We start from the raw sequence: 19,195 nt of genomic DNA on the forward strand, positions 1-19,195 counted from the left end.
TTACGTTTACAATCTTGTGAGACACATCTTAGGTTTCCCTTACGTAATCCCCTTCTATCGGGGTTACGCAGGGTTCCATTCTAAGTCCCATACTATTCCCTATTCTCAACTTCTAACGCTTAGCTTCAATTACTCTCGCGTCCTAACTGCCCGTTATAGCTAGCCTCAGATCGTTCGATAATAACATACATGTAAATATCAGCACTTCACCTATATGCAGTGGCACGATTAGCGCAGCGTTATTTACGACCTGCGCCTGAGCGTAGCTAGATCAGGTGCTTGGAATAGGTCAAGTGGAATGGTCACTGAGACCTTACTACTTGTAGGGTAAGGACATTTCAATACAAAGGCAATGTTCGAAGCTTAAATAATGATATAATATTTTCCTAGTCTTGGAAAATTTTGCCCATCTTATTTTATTAAAGAGCCTTTGGATAATTATGATTGAAGCATTTGATATCGATATACAGGATTTACGAAATAACATGAATAGTGAGTGAATTTGAACTACGCATTTAAGTTAAAACCCATGGAATCACTTAACATTATTATTTTATACTTGATTAGTTTTTTACAAGACTTCAATCCCCGGTGTCTGAATAAAATTTAGATTTTTAGCTTAAGTGTACTCATTCACATTTGACGTATGAACTTAAAGTGATAGGTCCCTGTCTTTTAAAATCTTCAAAAACTATTTAGTCAAAATAATGTAACATCGATTAGGAATTGAAGATAAAACTAAGAAGGAAATTGCTGAAGAACAAAAAGTTTTGAAAGTAACTTCTAACCTCAAGCAAGAATTAAAAAAGTCAAACTTGGATTAACGTAATCCCCTTCATAAAGACAGCGATATTAATTAAGTCATAAAAGTAAAATATGGAGTACAACATACACCGTGACATGATTTCCATTAAATGTAACTAAGCCCGGAGGCAACTCGAAACGCGAAACCACAGAAACTGCTTTATTCCAATTACTTTACTTGTAATAGAGGTTGCAGAACTAAACGAGGTGGTGATGGGTTTTATTAATACATTTGTATTTGTAAGAGTTAATAGTTTTGACCTTCAAGTGAACAGGATAACTGCAAAATAATTGGCTTAGCGGTCTTGCAAAAACTTTTGATTTCGAAGAAAGAAACTACACTCCTCATAGATTTAATAGAATAGAATAGAATATTTATTTAATGGAATTTGGTTATTAATGTTTAATGACGTAAATATGAAGTTGATTACATTTTAGAAGATAACTATACAGGGTGTTTCTTGTAAGGTGTCAAGCCGAAGGCAGGTGATAGGTGAGGACTAGACCTATTGATTTCACCCCCATGTATGTTCTACGATTTTTCATAGTTTAGAAGTTATCGTTAATTTTGTGATTTTTTCAAATTGTATGACCCAGTAGGCTTTAATTTTTTTTATCTTTTTTTTGGGTCGATTTTTCTCAGATTTCTTTTTTTTGACAGATTTCCTATTAATTGCAGATTTTTGAAAAAAATTATCAACTTCCTATCTTTGATGCAAGATACAAAATTTTTGCTAGAAACATAAAAAATATGCTATTAGCGGAACATTCTAAAATTTTCAACTTAAAAGTTTGAAAAAAAAAAGAACTTCCATAGGTCCAAAATAATTTTAAAAACTGCGCAGTTTTCTGAACTTTCATAATAACACAAAAAAACATGTACTTAATAGGCCATTATTTTCTGTAATCGCTTCACTAAAGTGGTAAGTCGGAGATTCCGTTACATGTTTTTGACTTTCTTAGGACTAACTAATGATTGCAATTCTCTAAGTTTACGTTACGTAGAACACATTTAAAGACAATAACTGAACAGAACATTTTTTTATCCACAACGAGGAATCTCTTGCCCTTCATCTGACCTGATGAAAACTGATGGATGATCAGCGAGTTTCACTCGGAATCCTAAACCACAGAGGAATTGGCTGTCCTAAATATGGTGGCCTTACCACTAGACCACAGTGGTGGTTGTTACTTTACGATTAAATTCGATATACCTACATATTAGAGTGTGAGAGAAAGGGAAAGAGTTTGTGTGTGTGTGTGTGTGTGTGTGTGTGTGTGTGTGTGTGTGAGTGTGTGTGTGTGTGAGAGAGAGAGAGAGAGAGAGCAAAAATGGGTGTAATGATTTATTTTAAAGTAAATGTTCATAATGTCCGCCGTTGACCTGAATGCACATTCGACAACGACGCAAAAAAAATCTTCGTAAAACCTTCTTCTTCATTTTAATTTGGTTTTGTGCTTCAGTCAGCTTTGTCCGCAGTTCATCAATATTTTCATATTCCCTATTGTATACCAGATGAAGGGCAAGAGCTTCCTCGTTGTGGATAAAACAATGTTCTGTTCAGTTATTGTCTCTAAATGTGTTCTACATAACGTAAACTTAAGGGATTGCAAACATTACTTAGTCCTAAGAAAGTCAAAAACATGTAACGGAATCTCCGACTTACCACTTTAGTGGAGCGATTACAGAAAATAATGGCCTATTAAGTACATGTTTTTTTGTATTATTATGAAAGTTCAGAAAACTGCGCAGTTTTTAAAATTATTTTGGACCTATGGAATTTTGTTTTTTTTTTTAAACTTTTAAGTTGAAAATTTTAGAATGTTCCGCTAAAAGCATATTTTTTATGTTTCTAGCAAAAATGTTGTATCTTGCATCAAAGATAGGAAGTTGATTATTTTTTTCAAAAATCTGCAATTAATAGGGAATCTGTCAAAAAAAAGAAATCTGAGAAAAGTCGACCCAAAAAAAAGATAAAAAATTTTAAAGCCTACTAGGTCATACAATTTGAAAAAATCACAAAATTAACGATAACTTCTAAACTATGAAAAATCGTAAAACATACATGGGGGTGAAATCGATAGGTCTAGTCCTCACCTATCACCTGCCTTCGGCTTGACACCTTACAAGAAACACCCTGTATAACTTTCTTGCCAAATTTTTTAGGTAGGCACTTACTTAAAATAATAAGTTTGCCCATTTGAAACCATTTTGGACATTTGATTTTTATTTTCTCCTTAATTTCTAATGTTTCCCTTTATTCTTTTGTATTGTCTTGTCTTTATATTCTTTTCCTTTTGGTTATTATAACATTGTAGTTTATAAATGAGCTTTATTTTTATTACTGGTGGTTCTAGTGCTTGTTTTCTAAGTAATTTAGCCCTAAGATCATTACTATTCGCAGAAGGTTGACTTGCAATCAGTGCATGATTGACAGGCCTGCCCCCATTGGTTGGCATTGTTGGAAATTGACCAATACGATGATTTTAATCGATATTTCTGACCAATCATCGGAAGGTGAACTAGGTCTCCTTGGGTTGAATAGTGAAAGATATTGTTTAATTCAGTAGCTGTCAATCTTAAGGAGAATTAATTACATTTTGTACTTAGTTTATTTGTTAGTGCAACTGATATTTTGCACCCACCAACTTAAGTTAGCGTGATACATGGTCAAATGTAAATGTGACATAGATATGGTCTATCAAAAGACAATAGGTTATTTAAATTGGATCAGTGCTTTGGCCGAATGACAAACTATTATGCCAAATCGTGTAGTGAACATGTGGGCATCGAATATCAAGACCGAGACAAATAAATCTTAGTATCTTTTGTGGTGAACCGACGACCTCATAAAGCAGGAAGATGCTGGATGCAGGCCGCTACCACCCGGCCTTTGTGGAAACCATTGGGGGAGGCCTATGTTCAGCAGTGGACGTCCTGGCTGAAATGATGATGATCTTTTGTAATTTTGTGGCAACTGTAACAGAAACAGTGGCTCCAATCTTAGTTAACATTTATTGTTATAAATCAATCCACCTGCAAATTGTGTGATTTGTGTCGCAACTATTTTGCAATGCACCTTAAATTGACCTCCATAGATTAGAAGAGGTAACAGCCTATAGCCCACACAACAAGCTGACCCGAATCTTTACTTTTAGATTCAATTTATTTGCTAACCAGCGTCTAATGGTTCTGTTGCCTAAGCAGCAGTACTAGGTCTGCGCACGCGCCGCATCGATCAACCACTCATTAGCATACGAATGGTGATTTTGACAAATGACCTGCCTAGGCTTGGGGATTGGATGGCAAATATTTTACACTTGGTTTTGATTGATTGAAACTCAGCTGCGTTAAACCTTAGTTATCAATATTTAACGAACGACTATGTATGCGTTCAGTCATCATCATCATCATCTCAGCCATAGGACGTCCACTGCTGAACATAGGCCTCCCCCAATGCTTTCCATGTTGCCCGTTTGGTAGCGGCCTGCGTCCAGCGCCTTCCTGCTATCTTTATGATGTCGTCGGTCCACCTTGTGGGGGGACGTCCCACGCTTCTTAGAGCTCACGCTTAGGAGGACGATCTTCTGTAATTTAACTGAGGCAAAACTACATTCCCCGCTCTGGCCAGATGGATTAGCGAGACCTGTTGTTCGCATATTTTCCTCTTAGTCACCTCTTACGACATTCACAGAAAGAGGGGACTGTGATCATCTGATGTTGAGGACCCTACGTTATGTATCATTCTAAGTATAGTATGGTAGAATTTTATTGTGTTTCTGAGTACTTATTCAGCTTTATGAGGGGGTTGTTACATCCGTTTAACAATTAATTAAAAAAAAATCCTCTTCCTAATTTTGCAATATTGTCAGAATTTGTTTCCATATTTATAAAGGAATGAAGTCGGTTACAAACGTTACATTTCGTAAACTTCTCCCAAGTTTAATTCACTACAGATATTTTTTATTTTACATCTTGTCTCCTTGCCTACATTGTGCGTCCACAGTTCCACACGTTAGGTGGCTGACACCAGCGGGTAATTGCTTTGGAAAGTCCGATGTTAATCAGCGAATACCCACCATCGGTTATTGATGGTGCGCATTGTACTGTCCCATGCTTGATGGATAGTTTGGGCGAGCCCTTTTTAAGGTCACGTGGTTTGATAAGGCAGTGGGTTGATTGTCTAGGATGATAACAGAGAACCTTTAAAAACGCATGTGAGAAAACCAATTTCATTTCAAGAAAGGTTATCCATTGATGTTCATAAATAATGCATCGTCTGCTAAGAAGACAGGCTAATCGCCTTTAATTATGCCTCATTTGATGTTTGATTGATGATTTGAATAAAATTGGTTGTTAATTAAAGTTGGTAGTTGCATTTGCATTTAAAAATATGAAATAACCTCCCACGCAACAAATAACTTATTTTTTGCGTCTTTGATTTTGTTCGTTGCATGATTTTATTGATAAGAATAGCGTAATGCCCGTTTTCAATTTTTAAGTGACCCCTATGAAAACAAAATTCCTATTATGTGTTATCAATGTTACCATAGGGGTTACTTAAAATTAGGGATTGATGGTGAAAACGGGCATAACAGTCTTTAGCTACAATTTTACGGAATCGAGTTCAACTCCACTTGGTAGATTTTGTAAGTTCGATTTCAATATTTAAATTGGTCTAAGAGAATCGTCAACCAACTCCTGCGCACATTTCGCCTTCGACTCCGAAAGGCAAATTGTTCCAATTAGATAAGATAGAAACGTAAACACACGGCCGGTAATTCAAGCGATACATAGGCTCGTTAGAGCTTGTAGACAAGCCCATGGAATAAATAAGAGTAGTACTAAGGTCTGACTTCGGAAATCGATCTCTATATTCGACTCTATTCATCTCTTTCACTAACCTTTTATGAGAGAGAGATGAACAGAGAATCGGTGGTTCTTCTGTAATACCACAAAAAAGGGTTAGTTACAAAATCTTCAATATCTTTAAAAGTGCCTGACCTAGCTTTATGAAAAAAAAACATACTTTGAACAAAGTCATTGTTTCCAGGCCTACATTGTGCGTCCACACGTTCGGTTGCTGACACTAGTGGCTAAAATTATTACCATAAGAATTAACCATTCTTATAATGCCCGTTTTTACCATCAATCCCTAATTTTTAAGTGAGCCCTTTGGTAACGCATAACAGGAATTTAGTTTTCATAGGGGTAACTTAAAAATTAGGTATTGATGATGAAAACGGGCCTTATACTCTTTTTCAGCACCTAACTCTACGATTGAGAGAGATTACCTATTCGTAAACAGAGGCTTATGTGTAAAACTTGTTTTCAAAATAGATCTCAAACAGTTATTTAAGTAGAGCAAAACGTCTTGCTATCATAAATTCACAGATAAGTGTTGACAAGTATTAGTAGCAAGAAACATTTTGCAACTACTGTTCTCGATGTGTGAATCGAAAGTTCGTTTGTGTCATTGAATTGAGCAGGCATTGAAATATGAATTGAATCCTAGATAATGTCGGAGAGAATTGTTTTTCTATCTAAATATAGGTACTTACATATAAAAGGAGAAACTGACTGACATATCAACGCACAGCCTAAACGGATAAACGTAGGCACTTGAAATTTGGAAAGGACGTAGCTTAGGTACCGTAGAGGTGCACTAAGAAAGGAATTCCTAAAATTCCGACGGGAACGGGAATTAGCGGGAAAATCCTTTTGTATGAAAAATCTAAACCGCTTAAGTTAGACGCATGAAATTTGGCATGCAGGCAGCTTAGTAAACTTAAAGCTTAGTTACAACAGGATATTTCAAAATTCCCACGGGAACGGGAGTTAGCGGGAAAAAACGTTTGTATGAAAAAATCTAAACCGCGTAAGATAGATGAAGGGGGTAAAACGGGATCCACGCGTACGAAGTCGCGGGCGGCCGCTAGTCAATTATATTTCTGACAATTAGATATTTGATGAATAAAGTTGTCACCATTTTAAAAATTTGATCTCATTTATAAAATTAAACAATAACAAGTGAAAGGTTAATAAAATGGCTATAAACCATTTTGAAATAACGCTTAAGTGTTACCTAACTCTATTCTCAAGACTCAATCTCTTCGAGTCTGTGATGGTCTATGTACATACTTATTGGAATTTGTCCATTCACATCTTGAATATAGACTTAAGTTTGAATCAAGTATTAAGAGTACCGTTTAACGGTACATTGATAAAGATCATAAATACGTAACCACAAGCAATTTCAAAGGAACTGAGACTAAACCTAGTCCTGTAGCATACATGATTACCTGGAAAGCTGTTGTCCTTATAAAGACACCCATTATCCTATCCGACTACAAGAAATAACTGTACATCTAACCACCCCTAGGACATTTAAATGGGCCCATAAGTGCTCTAAATCGGCCATTACCTAGGCTCCTAGTAAGGCCTAATGCTTGCTCATGTTAAGTGGGCATACTACAAGTCTAGTACTTGATGGCGATCTTCCTTTCTAGTTATTGGAAAATTACATGATAGTTTAGTTGCAATACAAAATACGAAAAAAAAAATATACATGACATCTAAAATGTTGCCCATTAAGCCCTCAGCCTCGAGTTTAGCGGGCAGCGGGGCGGGAGCGGCAGGATCTTATGCGTAAAATCAAATAGACCGGTTCTAGAAAACAGCGGCGCGGGAGCGGGCAGCGCACTCCTTCTTTTGCCCATAATAAATCGAGCGTTAGGAATAAATTTGAATCGAAATAAAATTGTCGCCGTTGTTCACACATTTCGTTTGAGAATAAAAACAAATATCTCGACAACACAACCCCGAACACAAAACTTCGCCGCTAAAGCGCCGCGCGAGCTGCCCGCTTGTTTCGAGAACGGGTCTGCGTTGCCCGCCCCGCCGCCGCTCCCGCCCCGCTGCCCGCTAAACTCGAGGCTGAGGCCTTAGGGTTTATTTTGATAGGTCATAGATGACACAATCATTTTATTTGTAGGTATAATGATACCTACTAATAAAGTAACAACGTTATTTTCACCGTGGCGTTTTGACAGAGTAGAATTGGACCCCGAAACTGTTCTATTGCATAATCCGAAAAAGGAATCTTCAGATAGATATCCTAATGGGGAATCCTAAATAAGGGAGAAATATGAGATCAGAAGTTCCTAACGTCTGGTCTACGTGGAGAGTGCTGGCAAAATATTACATTTGCATTTGTATTTAGAAAGGGTGATGGTGACTATTTTGCTACTTCGTTGCACCTTATTTAGAATCTTACTTGCTAAAGAAACTTTACTATGGTGGCAGGCAACAGTATGCCCGTGGTATGGGCCTTAAGCGCGCGTGCAGCTCATAACATGCGCGCCATCTGTATAAGGCAGAATGGCTTGTCAGACGTCACCGTGTAATTCAGTCATATAAATATTTTGCCATATGATCGTAATGCTCCGATAAATTGGCAGTTGGTGAGCTTGCACAGAACTATTGAATTTATTTGGTGTGGTTAATTTTCAACCGACTTCAAAAAAGGAGGAGGTTCTCAATTCGACCCGTATGTTTTTTTTTTATTTCTATGTTTGTTACGCGATAACTCCGCCAATTATGAACCGATCTGAACAAATCTTTTTTCGGCGTATAGGTAATACCTCAAGGGTGGTCCCATTTAAATTTAATAATAAAAAAAACAACCCCCAAGGGTGGAAAATTGGGGATGAACTTTTTTATACGCAATATCTCCGCCGATTATAAATCAATTTGAACGATTATTTTTTTGTTGAATAGGTATTATCAAAAGGGTGGTTTCATGCGAATTTGAAGAAAACAGTTCACCCCCAAGGGTGGAAAATTGGGGATGAACTTTTTTATACGCAATATTTTTAATTTTTAGTTTTTTTTGTGTTCACGCATTTGAAGTCGGTTTTTTTTTTAAAGTTATTTCCTGTTGCTCTCCGCATGAATTTTGGTGTGTCACAGAAAAATGAGGCTTTTTCGTACATCTTGCAATCAAAAATAATTTATTTTTTACAATTACTTTAGTTTCAAACATGATTTCTCCCTCATATCATCATCATCCCCTATTTCACCCCTTCAACTTTTTCAAAGCAAAAACTTGTGTTCCCTTCTTGAGAGAGACTTACGTCACAGCGAGGAATTCGATTGACTTTAAAAACGAAGAATTCCCACTCGGGAATCGAATCTAGAGCTCAATCTACTAAACATTAGGCCCAAATGCGAAAAAGTTCGTTCGTTTCAGCCAAATGACGTCCACTGCTGGACAAAGGCCTCCCCTAAGGATTTCCATAATGACCAATCCTGCGCCTCCCGCATCCAGGTACTTCCCTCGATCTTCACTAGATCATCGGTCCACCTCGCGAAAATGTAGCGAGAAGAAATTATAGCGGCTTTTAAGCTGCACCAAAATGCCATCCAACAAAAAACGGTCTATGTTTCTCGCATTTCTAATCGTTTATGGTCATCATTAGCAGCCACATAATGTCTGCCCGCGCCGGCGCAGTTTTCCCGCCCTATTTGCCTTGTAAAGGCGATAATTATCAGGAAAGTCGCGGGGGGTCGTCTAGCTTTAATTAGTAATTAAGGCCATGGAAATGGCCGATTGACTTGTTCAGATTTACTGGAAGACGTTACAGTAAAAAGCATTTAAGTTTGTAACCGTTGTCCATGCACCACCCATCAAAGTTTTTTTTATCCACAACTAGCGGCCGCCCGCGACTTCGTACGCGTGGATCCCGTTTTACCCCCTTTTCCCGAATTTTCTTTGCTATAAACCTCACGGAGCCCGAGACCTTTCCAACGAATGCAAAACCGTGGAAATCGGTTCGTGCGTTCTGGAGTTATAGCGTCAGGGAGGAAAACCCGACTTATTTTTATGTAGTAGATGAAGAAGCTCTTGACTTGTATCTCCTCACCTGACAGCTTAAAACAAGCTTTGGTTTGTTTGGAACTGTACCGTTTTCACCATCAATCCCTAATTAACAGGTTAAGTATTACCATAGGGGTCACTAAAAATTAGGGATTGATGGTGAAAACGGGCATAAGGGTTCGTTCGTCGGAAATCAATGGGTTTAATGGGGCAAACAAACTAAAAATCGCTTTTTGTAAGCAATTTTTTTTGCTGCCGGTTTGGTTGTCATAGGAATCCCATAATGAGTAAAAGATAGGAAAATCGTAATATCTAAAAAGCTCTATCTTTTAAATTACCATAAATTAACGACTACGAACAAAAAATGGCGAAGGTGTGGTTATCATTAATCGAAAACGCAAAAAGTGACGTGACCAATTTTCGTCAATGAAACGTACATCCGTTCACACAACGTGTCGCGAGGTCGCGGGCGCAGCTCGATGCGGCCTCACGACAATCGCAAAAACCTAAATCGAGAGTGTGGCAATTGTTTTGATACGCCAGCACACTTGCGATTTTTTCGCAAAATGTCTTTAGACGCGGTCTACATAGAGCTTAATTGAAACATATACCTATAGTTAAATCTACCTGTTAGATTATGCAGTATATTTTTCCAATAAAGAAAAATAAAATTAAAATAATTCATACAATAGCCCACAACAGTCACTTTCTGAAGTCAGAAGAAAGAAAACGCGGTAAAAAATTATAGTAACTTTCAGTGCCATAACTTTTAAAGGCATGACTTAACATTTATAACACATTCGATTTCGTGATTGTTTAGAACAACAAACTCTACATCTGTTCTAAATCATTATTTACAGCAACGTATGAGGTTTTTTTTTAGAAAAATGTACGACATTTTTTTTTATAAAAATGTCAAAAGATTATGACATCTTACACTAATAAACACTAACAAAGAATTTGGATAACATTGCCTACAGCCATGACACTTAAAGACTTTGTCGCAAGTGTGCCGCCCCTGAAACAAACTCAGATCGCAGCTAATCATCGGATCACGAGTGTCAAAGCTTGCGCAAGCGCCGCGGGCGTGCGTGTGCGCAGCTTTAACGTCACAACTTTATGGCGTTTCTCAATGAACAGATAAATCATATCGGCCTTATTTTCAACCGACTTCAAAAAAGGAGGAGGTTCTCAATTCGACCCGTATGTTTTTTTTTCTATGTTTTTTACGCGATAACTCCGCCAATTATGAACCGATTTGAACAAATCTTTTTTCGGCGTATAGGTAATACCTCAAGGGTGGTCCCATTTAAATTTAATAATAGAAAAAACAACCCCCAAGGGTGGAAAATTGGGGATGAACTTTTTTATACGCAATATCTCCGCCGATTATAAATCAATTTGAACGATTATTTTTTTTTTTTTTGTTGCATAGGTATTATCAAAAGGGTGGTTTCATGCGAATTTGAAGAAAATATTTCACCCCCAAGGGTGGAAAATTGGGGATGAACTTTTTTATACGCAATATTTTTAATTTTTAGTTTTTTTTTGTGTTCACGCATTTGAAGTCGGTTTTATTTTTTTTAAAAGTTAATTATATCACATAGGCAGCTTTATTTTGATCGACATCATCAAGTCATACCACCAGTGCCACTGCAGGAGCACAACCCTCACTAAACTAACGCCCGTATTCACAAACATTGCTATGAGGTCTCACAGTGCGCGTGGACGCAAAGGGTCGTCACAGAGCTCTATTATCAACGCTGTGCGTTCGATTTGCTGCTTCACTTAAGCAAGCATCGTTTGTGCTTTTATTTTATTTTTATTTTGTTATTTACTAGAGCATTTGACTTACACTCCCCAGGCTGACCAGATGGGTTGGGAAGGTTGATGTTCGTATATTTGTCCCTTAGTCGCTGCTTACTATATTTAGGGCTGATTTTTCTGCCGTCGGATAACTTTTATCTGAATAATTAAGTTTAGCACATTGACAGTTTCAGCATGGGAAATAGGTATGTCAAATGACTAGTTTAATTTTCAGTTATAAGATATCTGACGATTGAAAAATCAACCCTATAAAGAGTAGGGGTGAAAACGGGCATTATTCTATTCTGTCGGAACCATACGTAAAATAATCTTTACCAGGATTATAAAATTTCGCTCGCGGTTAATTGATGATGACGCTTGAAATTGATACCCAAACTGATACATACTTACGAGTATTTTAATCTGTTTATAAACCATTATTTATTATTTTGTATGACATAACCCGTCAGATATTATGACCCCTACATCCTGTGCTAGCACAATCCTCGCTTGTAGCAATTATAATAATTAATGTGTTCTGACTTCTGTCTGTCAATGACTTCCTTTTCACGAAATAAATTCATACGTATTAATATGTAGTTAAAAAGCAGTGCACTTTAGTGGAATCAATTAGCTTGTTATATAAACGCATTTTTAAACTGGATTTTTTAAACATCTATGCTATGGTTATACCTACGTAAGGTGGCTCATATAGTCACATCAGCGTGGCACTCTTAGGCTGGGTTGTACCATCTTACTTTAACTTTGACAAACGTCAAAAATCTGTCAAACTCCATACAAAAAGCACCGGTTATCGTCATAGTTTGACCGTTAAAACTCAGCCTTAGTTGTTATCCCTACATGATGGAGGAAGTTTTTTTTTTATACATAACAAGGCAGGTATTTGACCGCAATCGCACCTGGTGAGATGCAGTCTAGGATGGTACATATCTGCCCTGTAAGTGGCTATTCACTCTCGCCTTGAAAAGGCCCGAATTATAAGTAGTGTTATAGATATTATACTTCAGAGATCTTGAATATTTTGTCTGCATCTAGTGTCAAATGTACCCGATCATAATAACCTAATACATCAAGTTTAACGTTTATTATCCGAGTGACCTGAGTACTGGAAGTAGGCCAATATCCGGCCAGTAATATATGAGAGGTTACACTGGCTCGTAATTTATATTCACTTGATTCTCACGCCCTCTCTTTAGATTATAAATAACAAATGTATACGTTTGAAAATACGGTCGAAGCGTTTGGCGAATTTCTTATTTCATTTATGTTCACAAGAACACTAATGATGGCAAGGAGGCATTTTTGAAACACGTTATGAAGGCTGAAAATATTACAATATAAAAAAAATACATTATTTTTAATTTTTTTGCTTAAACCATCTTATCTACAAATACTAACGAAACAATTCTTATTTTCTTTTTTATTTCCATTGTTGTCTATAGTGTAGAATGCATTTTTCTGCTAACACAGGTTTAAAGTACCGCTGCTTTCCAATCTTACGAGCAGTGTGTATCTACTCTATGTGTCCCGCTAGCCCCAGGGCATATACGTTTTACATTTAATAGCAATTACTCTAATAACACACATTAAACTTCGAATGCTCGCGGCGCGATCAAACCGTGTGTCCCTGAGGTAACAACATTATTAGTTTTGCTTGCGGTTTTACTTGTCTGTGTATTTAGGAAATTATTGTTATTACAATCAACTTTTTGCATACGTTGTAGATTGATTTTACTTTAGTGATTTAAGGGAAACAAATTATTTAGGAAAATTATTTGAAAAATAAGCAAGTGGTTAGAAAACTCATTAAGTTATGCAAATAGCCTTTTAAAAAGCACTTTTAATCAAAATAATCTGACACATATTTTTGTTATAAAACAGCATAGCACGTATCAAAACTGCAAAGTGTTTAAATGATGTATCGTCAGTGACGATTCGTCACCCCTACGTAATTTCCACGCCTCCTAACCGTTAAAATTCTTAAAATAGTTAATCAATCTAAAAATGTATTAGTCATCACGATAAAAATATCAATTAACAAAATGTAGGTCATACTATTTGGTTCATAAAGTCATTGGGTCAGTGTTTTGTGACATCATAATTTACGTATATTATTTTAATATTATTACATTACATGTTTGATACAGAATTCAAGTGATAGTGATAAGGAGTGATGCTTTTCACGCAAATAAACTGATTTGATTTGATTTTGCTTATAGGTAGGCAGTTAGGTAGTGCATACCCGTTGTGTGTTTTGAGAAATAGTGTTACTAAGTAGGTATCTTGTTTAATTTTGTGGTGTGTATTGAATTTAAAAAATAATGCCTATTTTACGTACCTACTCGTATAATTCGATAAAATAATTATTATACCTAAATATGTATATTTTGTTATAAACAAATTTAGTTTGGATGCGAAAAACAAAAGTTATCCTCATAGGAAAATTGGAGCTACTCGTATTTTTAGTATTAATGTGATTTATTATTTTTATCAAAATACCTACGTATTATTTAGGTACTATTTATTGTGCCAACATTTTATTCGGATTTTGTGCATTTAACGAGTGAGTACACAAAAATATTATACTAATGAATATCGAAGAAAAAATCGGCAATTTCATACTTTAAAATTACACGCATCCTCAAAAAGCACAAGTTGGATAATTAGCAAAATACATATAATGAGGCATACTATAATAATGAGTTTTGGTTTGGATCTACTATGTAAGTAGATCTCAAAATACAAAGTAAAAGACGTTAACTTATGTTTCACCAATGACTAAAATATAATTTGAAATCTTGGATAGAACCATTTTTACTTTTATGCTTACACCCTTAGATTAATAAAACTTACACCCTACTCAAAATAAAAACCAATACGATGTGTTTAGATGCGAAACTTTAACTGTTGAATACAGTTCAACAGTGTTGAGTATCATTCGATGATTCTTTCAATTAACTTTTCAATTAATCACAAAACCACTGGCTAAAATAATCAGATCGCCCGCTGTCGCCGCGACACCTGTCAGCTGTCAATGTGACGTTAGTTTGACAGCTCGTGGGCGGCGGCGACAGATTCGGCGCGATAGCGACGCAAATAGTGATGGAGATTACGCAGTGATCGCTTTGAAAAGGAAAGTGATGACTGTGTAACTCAAAATTACCATATAAAATTAATAACAGTTTGATTTTTTTTTAAATAAATCTTTTCATACATAAAATAATTACACTTTTGCCTTTTACAAGCAAAAATCATAAATCATAATGTACTTATTTTTTGCTTTTAATTGTTAGGTATCAATTCTTGGAATATTATAATACATCTGATTCGCACTTGACCGATCTTTTCTATTGAGTCATCCTACAACAATTTGGTCATTTAAATGGCATTATAAACTGATGCACAGAAATCAAATCATCATAGATTAAAAGGTCAACCTAAAATGACAATAAATTGGCAAGTAAAATAACATCAAGCAATTTGTTTGGTACCTCATAACAAAATAAGGAAACGTGATGAATGCAACATTTAACTACTTAGATTTAAGCGGCTACATTCCATCTTTAGTTGCTATAATTATTTTATTCACATACCTAATCAAATCCTTGACATTACATTTTTTTTTTCTTTCGGCGTGTCTGTCGTTTGTTTAATACTTACGTAATAGGTATTTTATGGGAATAAATGTTACATTGTAATTTAATCTTTATTAAGGTTTGTTAAACATAGCTTGTCTAATTAATGTCCATTTCCTATTTTATCACCATCCATTTAGTTTGATTTCCATTTAAATTAAATTTAAGTGTTCGCAACAGCAAAAAAATAATAATTTTCAAACACAGCAAAACCCAAAAATAATAATTTTACTTTGCAGTTCGACTGCATGCCATTTCATTTCATTTTCCATGCATTAAAAATACTATATGGCCATTATTATTAGTAACTTAACAACCCATGTATTGTAACTTTACGTTTTATTCCAACGTTCCGGCTGAATGCACTCGGACCCAAGCCGCGAACTACTCAAAAAAATTAAATTTCGAATTACTCGCTTCTACCCTCGTTAGCCAGTTTGTCGAAACGAAAATTCGAGAAGGGCCGTGCTCGCAAAATTTTGTGAATTTAACAACTGTTTTGTTGCAGGATCTATTGGATAGGATATTTCGGCTTTTCGACACCGAGAAGAAGGACTACCTGGTGCAGCAAGACTGGATTGAGTATTTGAAAGGAAGACTCACGTGAGTAAGACCTGTTTTTGAATCTGTTTTCAAATATTTTAAGGACCTTTTTGCGTTGTCATTGAACGCCGCCATTGTCGAGCATTTTAGTTTACAGTAGGTAGCGCAGTTAGTACAAAGTACTTACTAAATGTTCTTCTTCAAAGTTCAATCTCATACCAAGTCATCAAAATTTTTCATCAAGATACGAGTAATACATACTGCCTTCCACGTGCTTCTTGTAGTTGTCAGTTTTTGATGCGCGTATTAAAAAGAATCTTTCTCGGGCTACTTATCTACGTTGCGGCTATTACGAGACTGTTTCAACGAAGACATGGCTGGACAAAGACCAATATCCTGCGCTGCACACTTCATGCTTCCCGCGACCATCACTAGATCCTCGGTCCACCGAGTGGGACGCCTACCTACTTCCTCAACCAGTCCACTCAATACTAAAGTAATTATATTTTGTTCTGTTCCAGGGAGGAGAAGCAGCTGGATTTCATCGAGCAGGTGGAGAGTGTGGCATACGTCCTGGTGGGCAGCGGCGAGCTCACGCCGCATGCCTTCAGACAGATTCTGCAGAACAAAGTGGTGAGTACATCATCATCATCATGTCTAGCCATCATGAGGAGTGTAGACCAAATCCTCTTCTTCATCATCATCATTATAATCATCATCGTCGTCATCATATCATCATTATCATCATCATCACAATCTTCATCATTTCAGCCACAGGACGTCCACTGCTGAACATAGGCCTCCCCCAATGATTTCCTCTTCTTGCCACTGGTAAATTGGAGAGGGTCGTGTTCCTGCAACCATCTTCAATTAACCATAGCCGCGGCACTTGGACAAGTACACGTCCCAAAAATAGCTTGTCTTTCCTCCACTTCCAGACAACACATCGGCTGATGCTGAGACGAAGTAAGAAACTCAATCATTTTTGTCAGCCTCATAAATATTACGAGAAAATACAACTCACAAATTAAAGTCCATGCACTCTTGTCATGCAATTTATGAAAAAACGACTTCTAATAATTATTTCTATGGCCCATTACTTCTTTTTTCTTCATTCATGTCAGTGTCTGTTCCATTCCAGGTGACGAACAAACTCTTCCGCGTGCTAGATACGGATGGTGACGGCTACGCCACCGCTGATGAGGTCATGGAGTTCCTGTCAGGAGTCTCCAGCAGCAGGTATCGTTCAGAATCTTTTACATGCCTCTATATTATTATTTGTAGAATTGCATTAGCATTATCTTTAATGACAGATTAAATCAATTATGATTGCGGAAGGCCTATGTTTGCCTGGCCTATGAGCCACATCCTGTGGCTGAAATGATGATGATTATCTTAATCTAAAGTTTGTTTTCAATCAAGAGAAATTACTTCATTATGAATGACTACCTTTCCGCCCGCGGCTTCGCACGCGTGAAATGTCGTTTGTCACAGATCGTCATAAATTATAGCCTATATGTTATTCTGGATTATGAACAATAATACTGTAAAGTTTCATCAAAATCCGTTCAGTGGTTTTTGAGCCTATTCATTACAAACATACAAAAATAGGTACAAATCTTTCCTCTTTATAATATTAGTATAGATGTACTTTTTGTAGACATTGGTTACAAATGTAGTTGATACCACCAATCTTCATGCGTTATTTTAAAGGAAATCTAGATGAGCTAGAGTTAAGTTAATCCTAGACTTGGAAACTAAACATTTAAAATCAAAACAAGTTGCAAAGATTTCCTCTTAAAACAATAAACAAAGAAACCGGTTAGTATGCTTGTAGATAACAAGTTAGATCTTAGGATCGATCTAAAGATATTCCGTACCATCCATAAAAGGATATGACGTCAAATGAAGATAAAAACCAAGCGACGCGCGCGCATTTATCGTGGAAGAAGAAACTCGGAATATTCCGCACGGCACGCGCCCTAACAAGTTAGACATATAGGCATAGGGTGAATAGATCAGCTAGTAAATAATAATAATAACTTAAGATTGTTTTTATAATTCGAAGATGCTTGGGTTTAATTTCCATTAATTACTGGAATATTATGGTGAAACCCTAATTTCATACGTCATGAAATTGCAATATAAGCAGGGAGGTGTACTGGTTAGTACACCTACCGTATAGTGGTTACTGCAGAGTTTTAGAAGGATTTATTAGGCTGTCCGTTTAGGTCTGATTGAAAAATGTGTTCCATATCGAAGTCTTCTTGAGGATTCACTGAATCTAGTAGTAATTATTGCCAAATAAAAAGCACCAACTTGCAGAAAAAGTTATGTTATCTGAAGTTCGTTAGTGACCACAAGAATTGGCCTGACTTTTCTCCCCTTCCCATATCAAAGCTCAGCAAAAACATCTCGCACGCGAGGTGCCCGCAAATTTACATTCTAGCATGTGGACTGGACTCGCCCGAGCCTTATGCAAAGCAGAATGCAGAATGCGCACTTAAGGCAGTTGACACACTGTACAAATAATAATACGATCTTTTAGAATAATGTATCATCATCGTCATCATCATATTAATCATCGTGGTTGTCACAGCTGGTGTACTCGTAGTAGCAAGCTTAACAATCCGTCGCCATTCCTCTCGTACTGTATTTCTCGTACATTCGAGGAGTGGACTTTCGAGACAAGTTTTGAGTTTACGAGTATTGTAACAGCCTTCGGCAGTTTTTTGATGGTTGGCGTAGGTAACAATTCCCATCCCACAGTTCCTTCCCACTTAAGGCGAATGACGGAGCACCGGGGTCTTTTTAGTGGGTATGCCTTTGTCCTTCTGACTTGGTGAGCCCCACATAACCTACCCTGTCCCCGCAGGATAGGTATGCAATTCAATGCATTTTTTCCCCGGAAAAAAAAAAAAAAAAGGTAACAATTCCCCCGTCCTGGGGGGCCTGTAGGGATTGTGGTAGTGAAGGCTTTGTCCGGAATCCCACAGTTCCTACCCACTTAAATACATTTTTTATTTATTTATTTAAGGCGAATGACGGAGCACCGGGGTCTTTTTAGTGGGTATGCCTTTGTCCTTCTGACTTGGTGAAATGGTGAGCCCCACATACCTACCCTGTCCCCGCAGAATAGGTATGCAATTCAATGCATTTTTTCCCCGAAAAAAAAAGGTAACCAACAAATTACATATAAACAAGAACTACTTTTAAAGTCAGTAGTAGGATTTATTATTTCATTTTAAAATAGGTTATCTTCTTCAGGCAACTACCAAGGATTATGTCGATTCTGTTTCAATTCTGAATCTATAGCAATTATTTTGTATATTTTGAGGATTAAAAATGATATTATTTAGCGTTTCTTTGTGTACAGTCGCCTTTATATACGACGTCGTGTCGTGTTACTTTAAAATGGGAGAGTCTATTAGCATTTAGATGACTGGATGTTTGCGATTTTTTGCGACTTTTATCGGTGAATCGAAGAGCATTCGTTGGAGAATCTCT

At 36.7% G+C, this 19,195-nt stretch overlaps 2 protein-coding genes across 2 annotated transcripts in view; both read left to right on the top strand.

Annotated features, from left to right (window-relative positions):
• Positions 1-19,195, top strand: part of LOC135083429 (G protein-activated inward rectifier potassium channel 3-like) — a 177,634-nt gene that overhangs the window by 58,532 nt on the left and 99,907 nt on the right. The window lies entirely within an intron of this gene.
• Positions 1-19,195, top strand: part of LOC135083434 (NADPH oxidase 5) — a 91,585-nt gene that overhangs the window by 42,880 nt on the left and 29,510 nt on the right. Inside the window, exons 3-5 of the mRNA XM_063978181.1 lie at positions 15,654-15,748; positions 16,210-16,321; positions 16,830-16,927. Of these exons, the coding sequence (XP_063834251.1) occupies positions 15,654-15,748; positions 16,210-16,321; positions 16,830-16,927 (305 nt within the window). The remainder of the gene's footprint in view (positions 1-15,653; positions 15,749-16,209; positions 16,322-16,829; positions 16,928-19,195) is intronic.

The sequence above is a fragment of the Ostrinia nubilalis genome, chromosome 23 (assembly GCF_963855985.1).
Source record: "Ostrinia nubilalis chromosome 23, ilOstNubi1.1, whole genome shotgun sequence".
Taxonomy (NCBI): domain Eukaryota; kingdom Metazoa; phylum Arthropoda; class Insecta; order Lepidoptera; family Crambidae; genus Ostrinia; species Ostrinia nubilalis.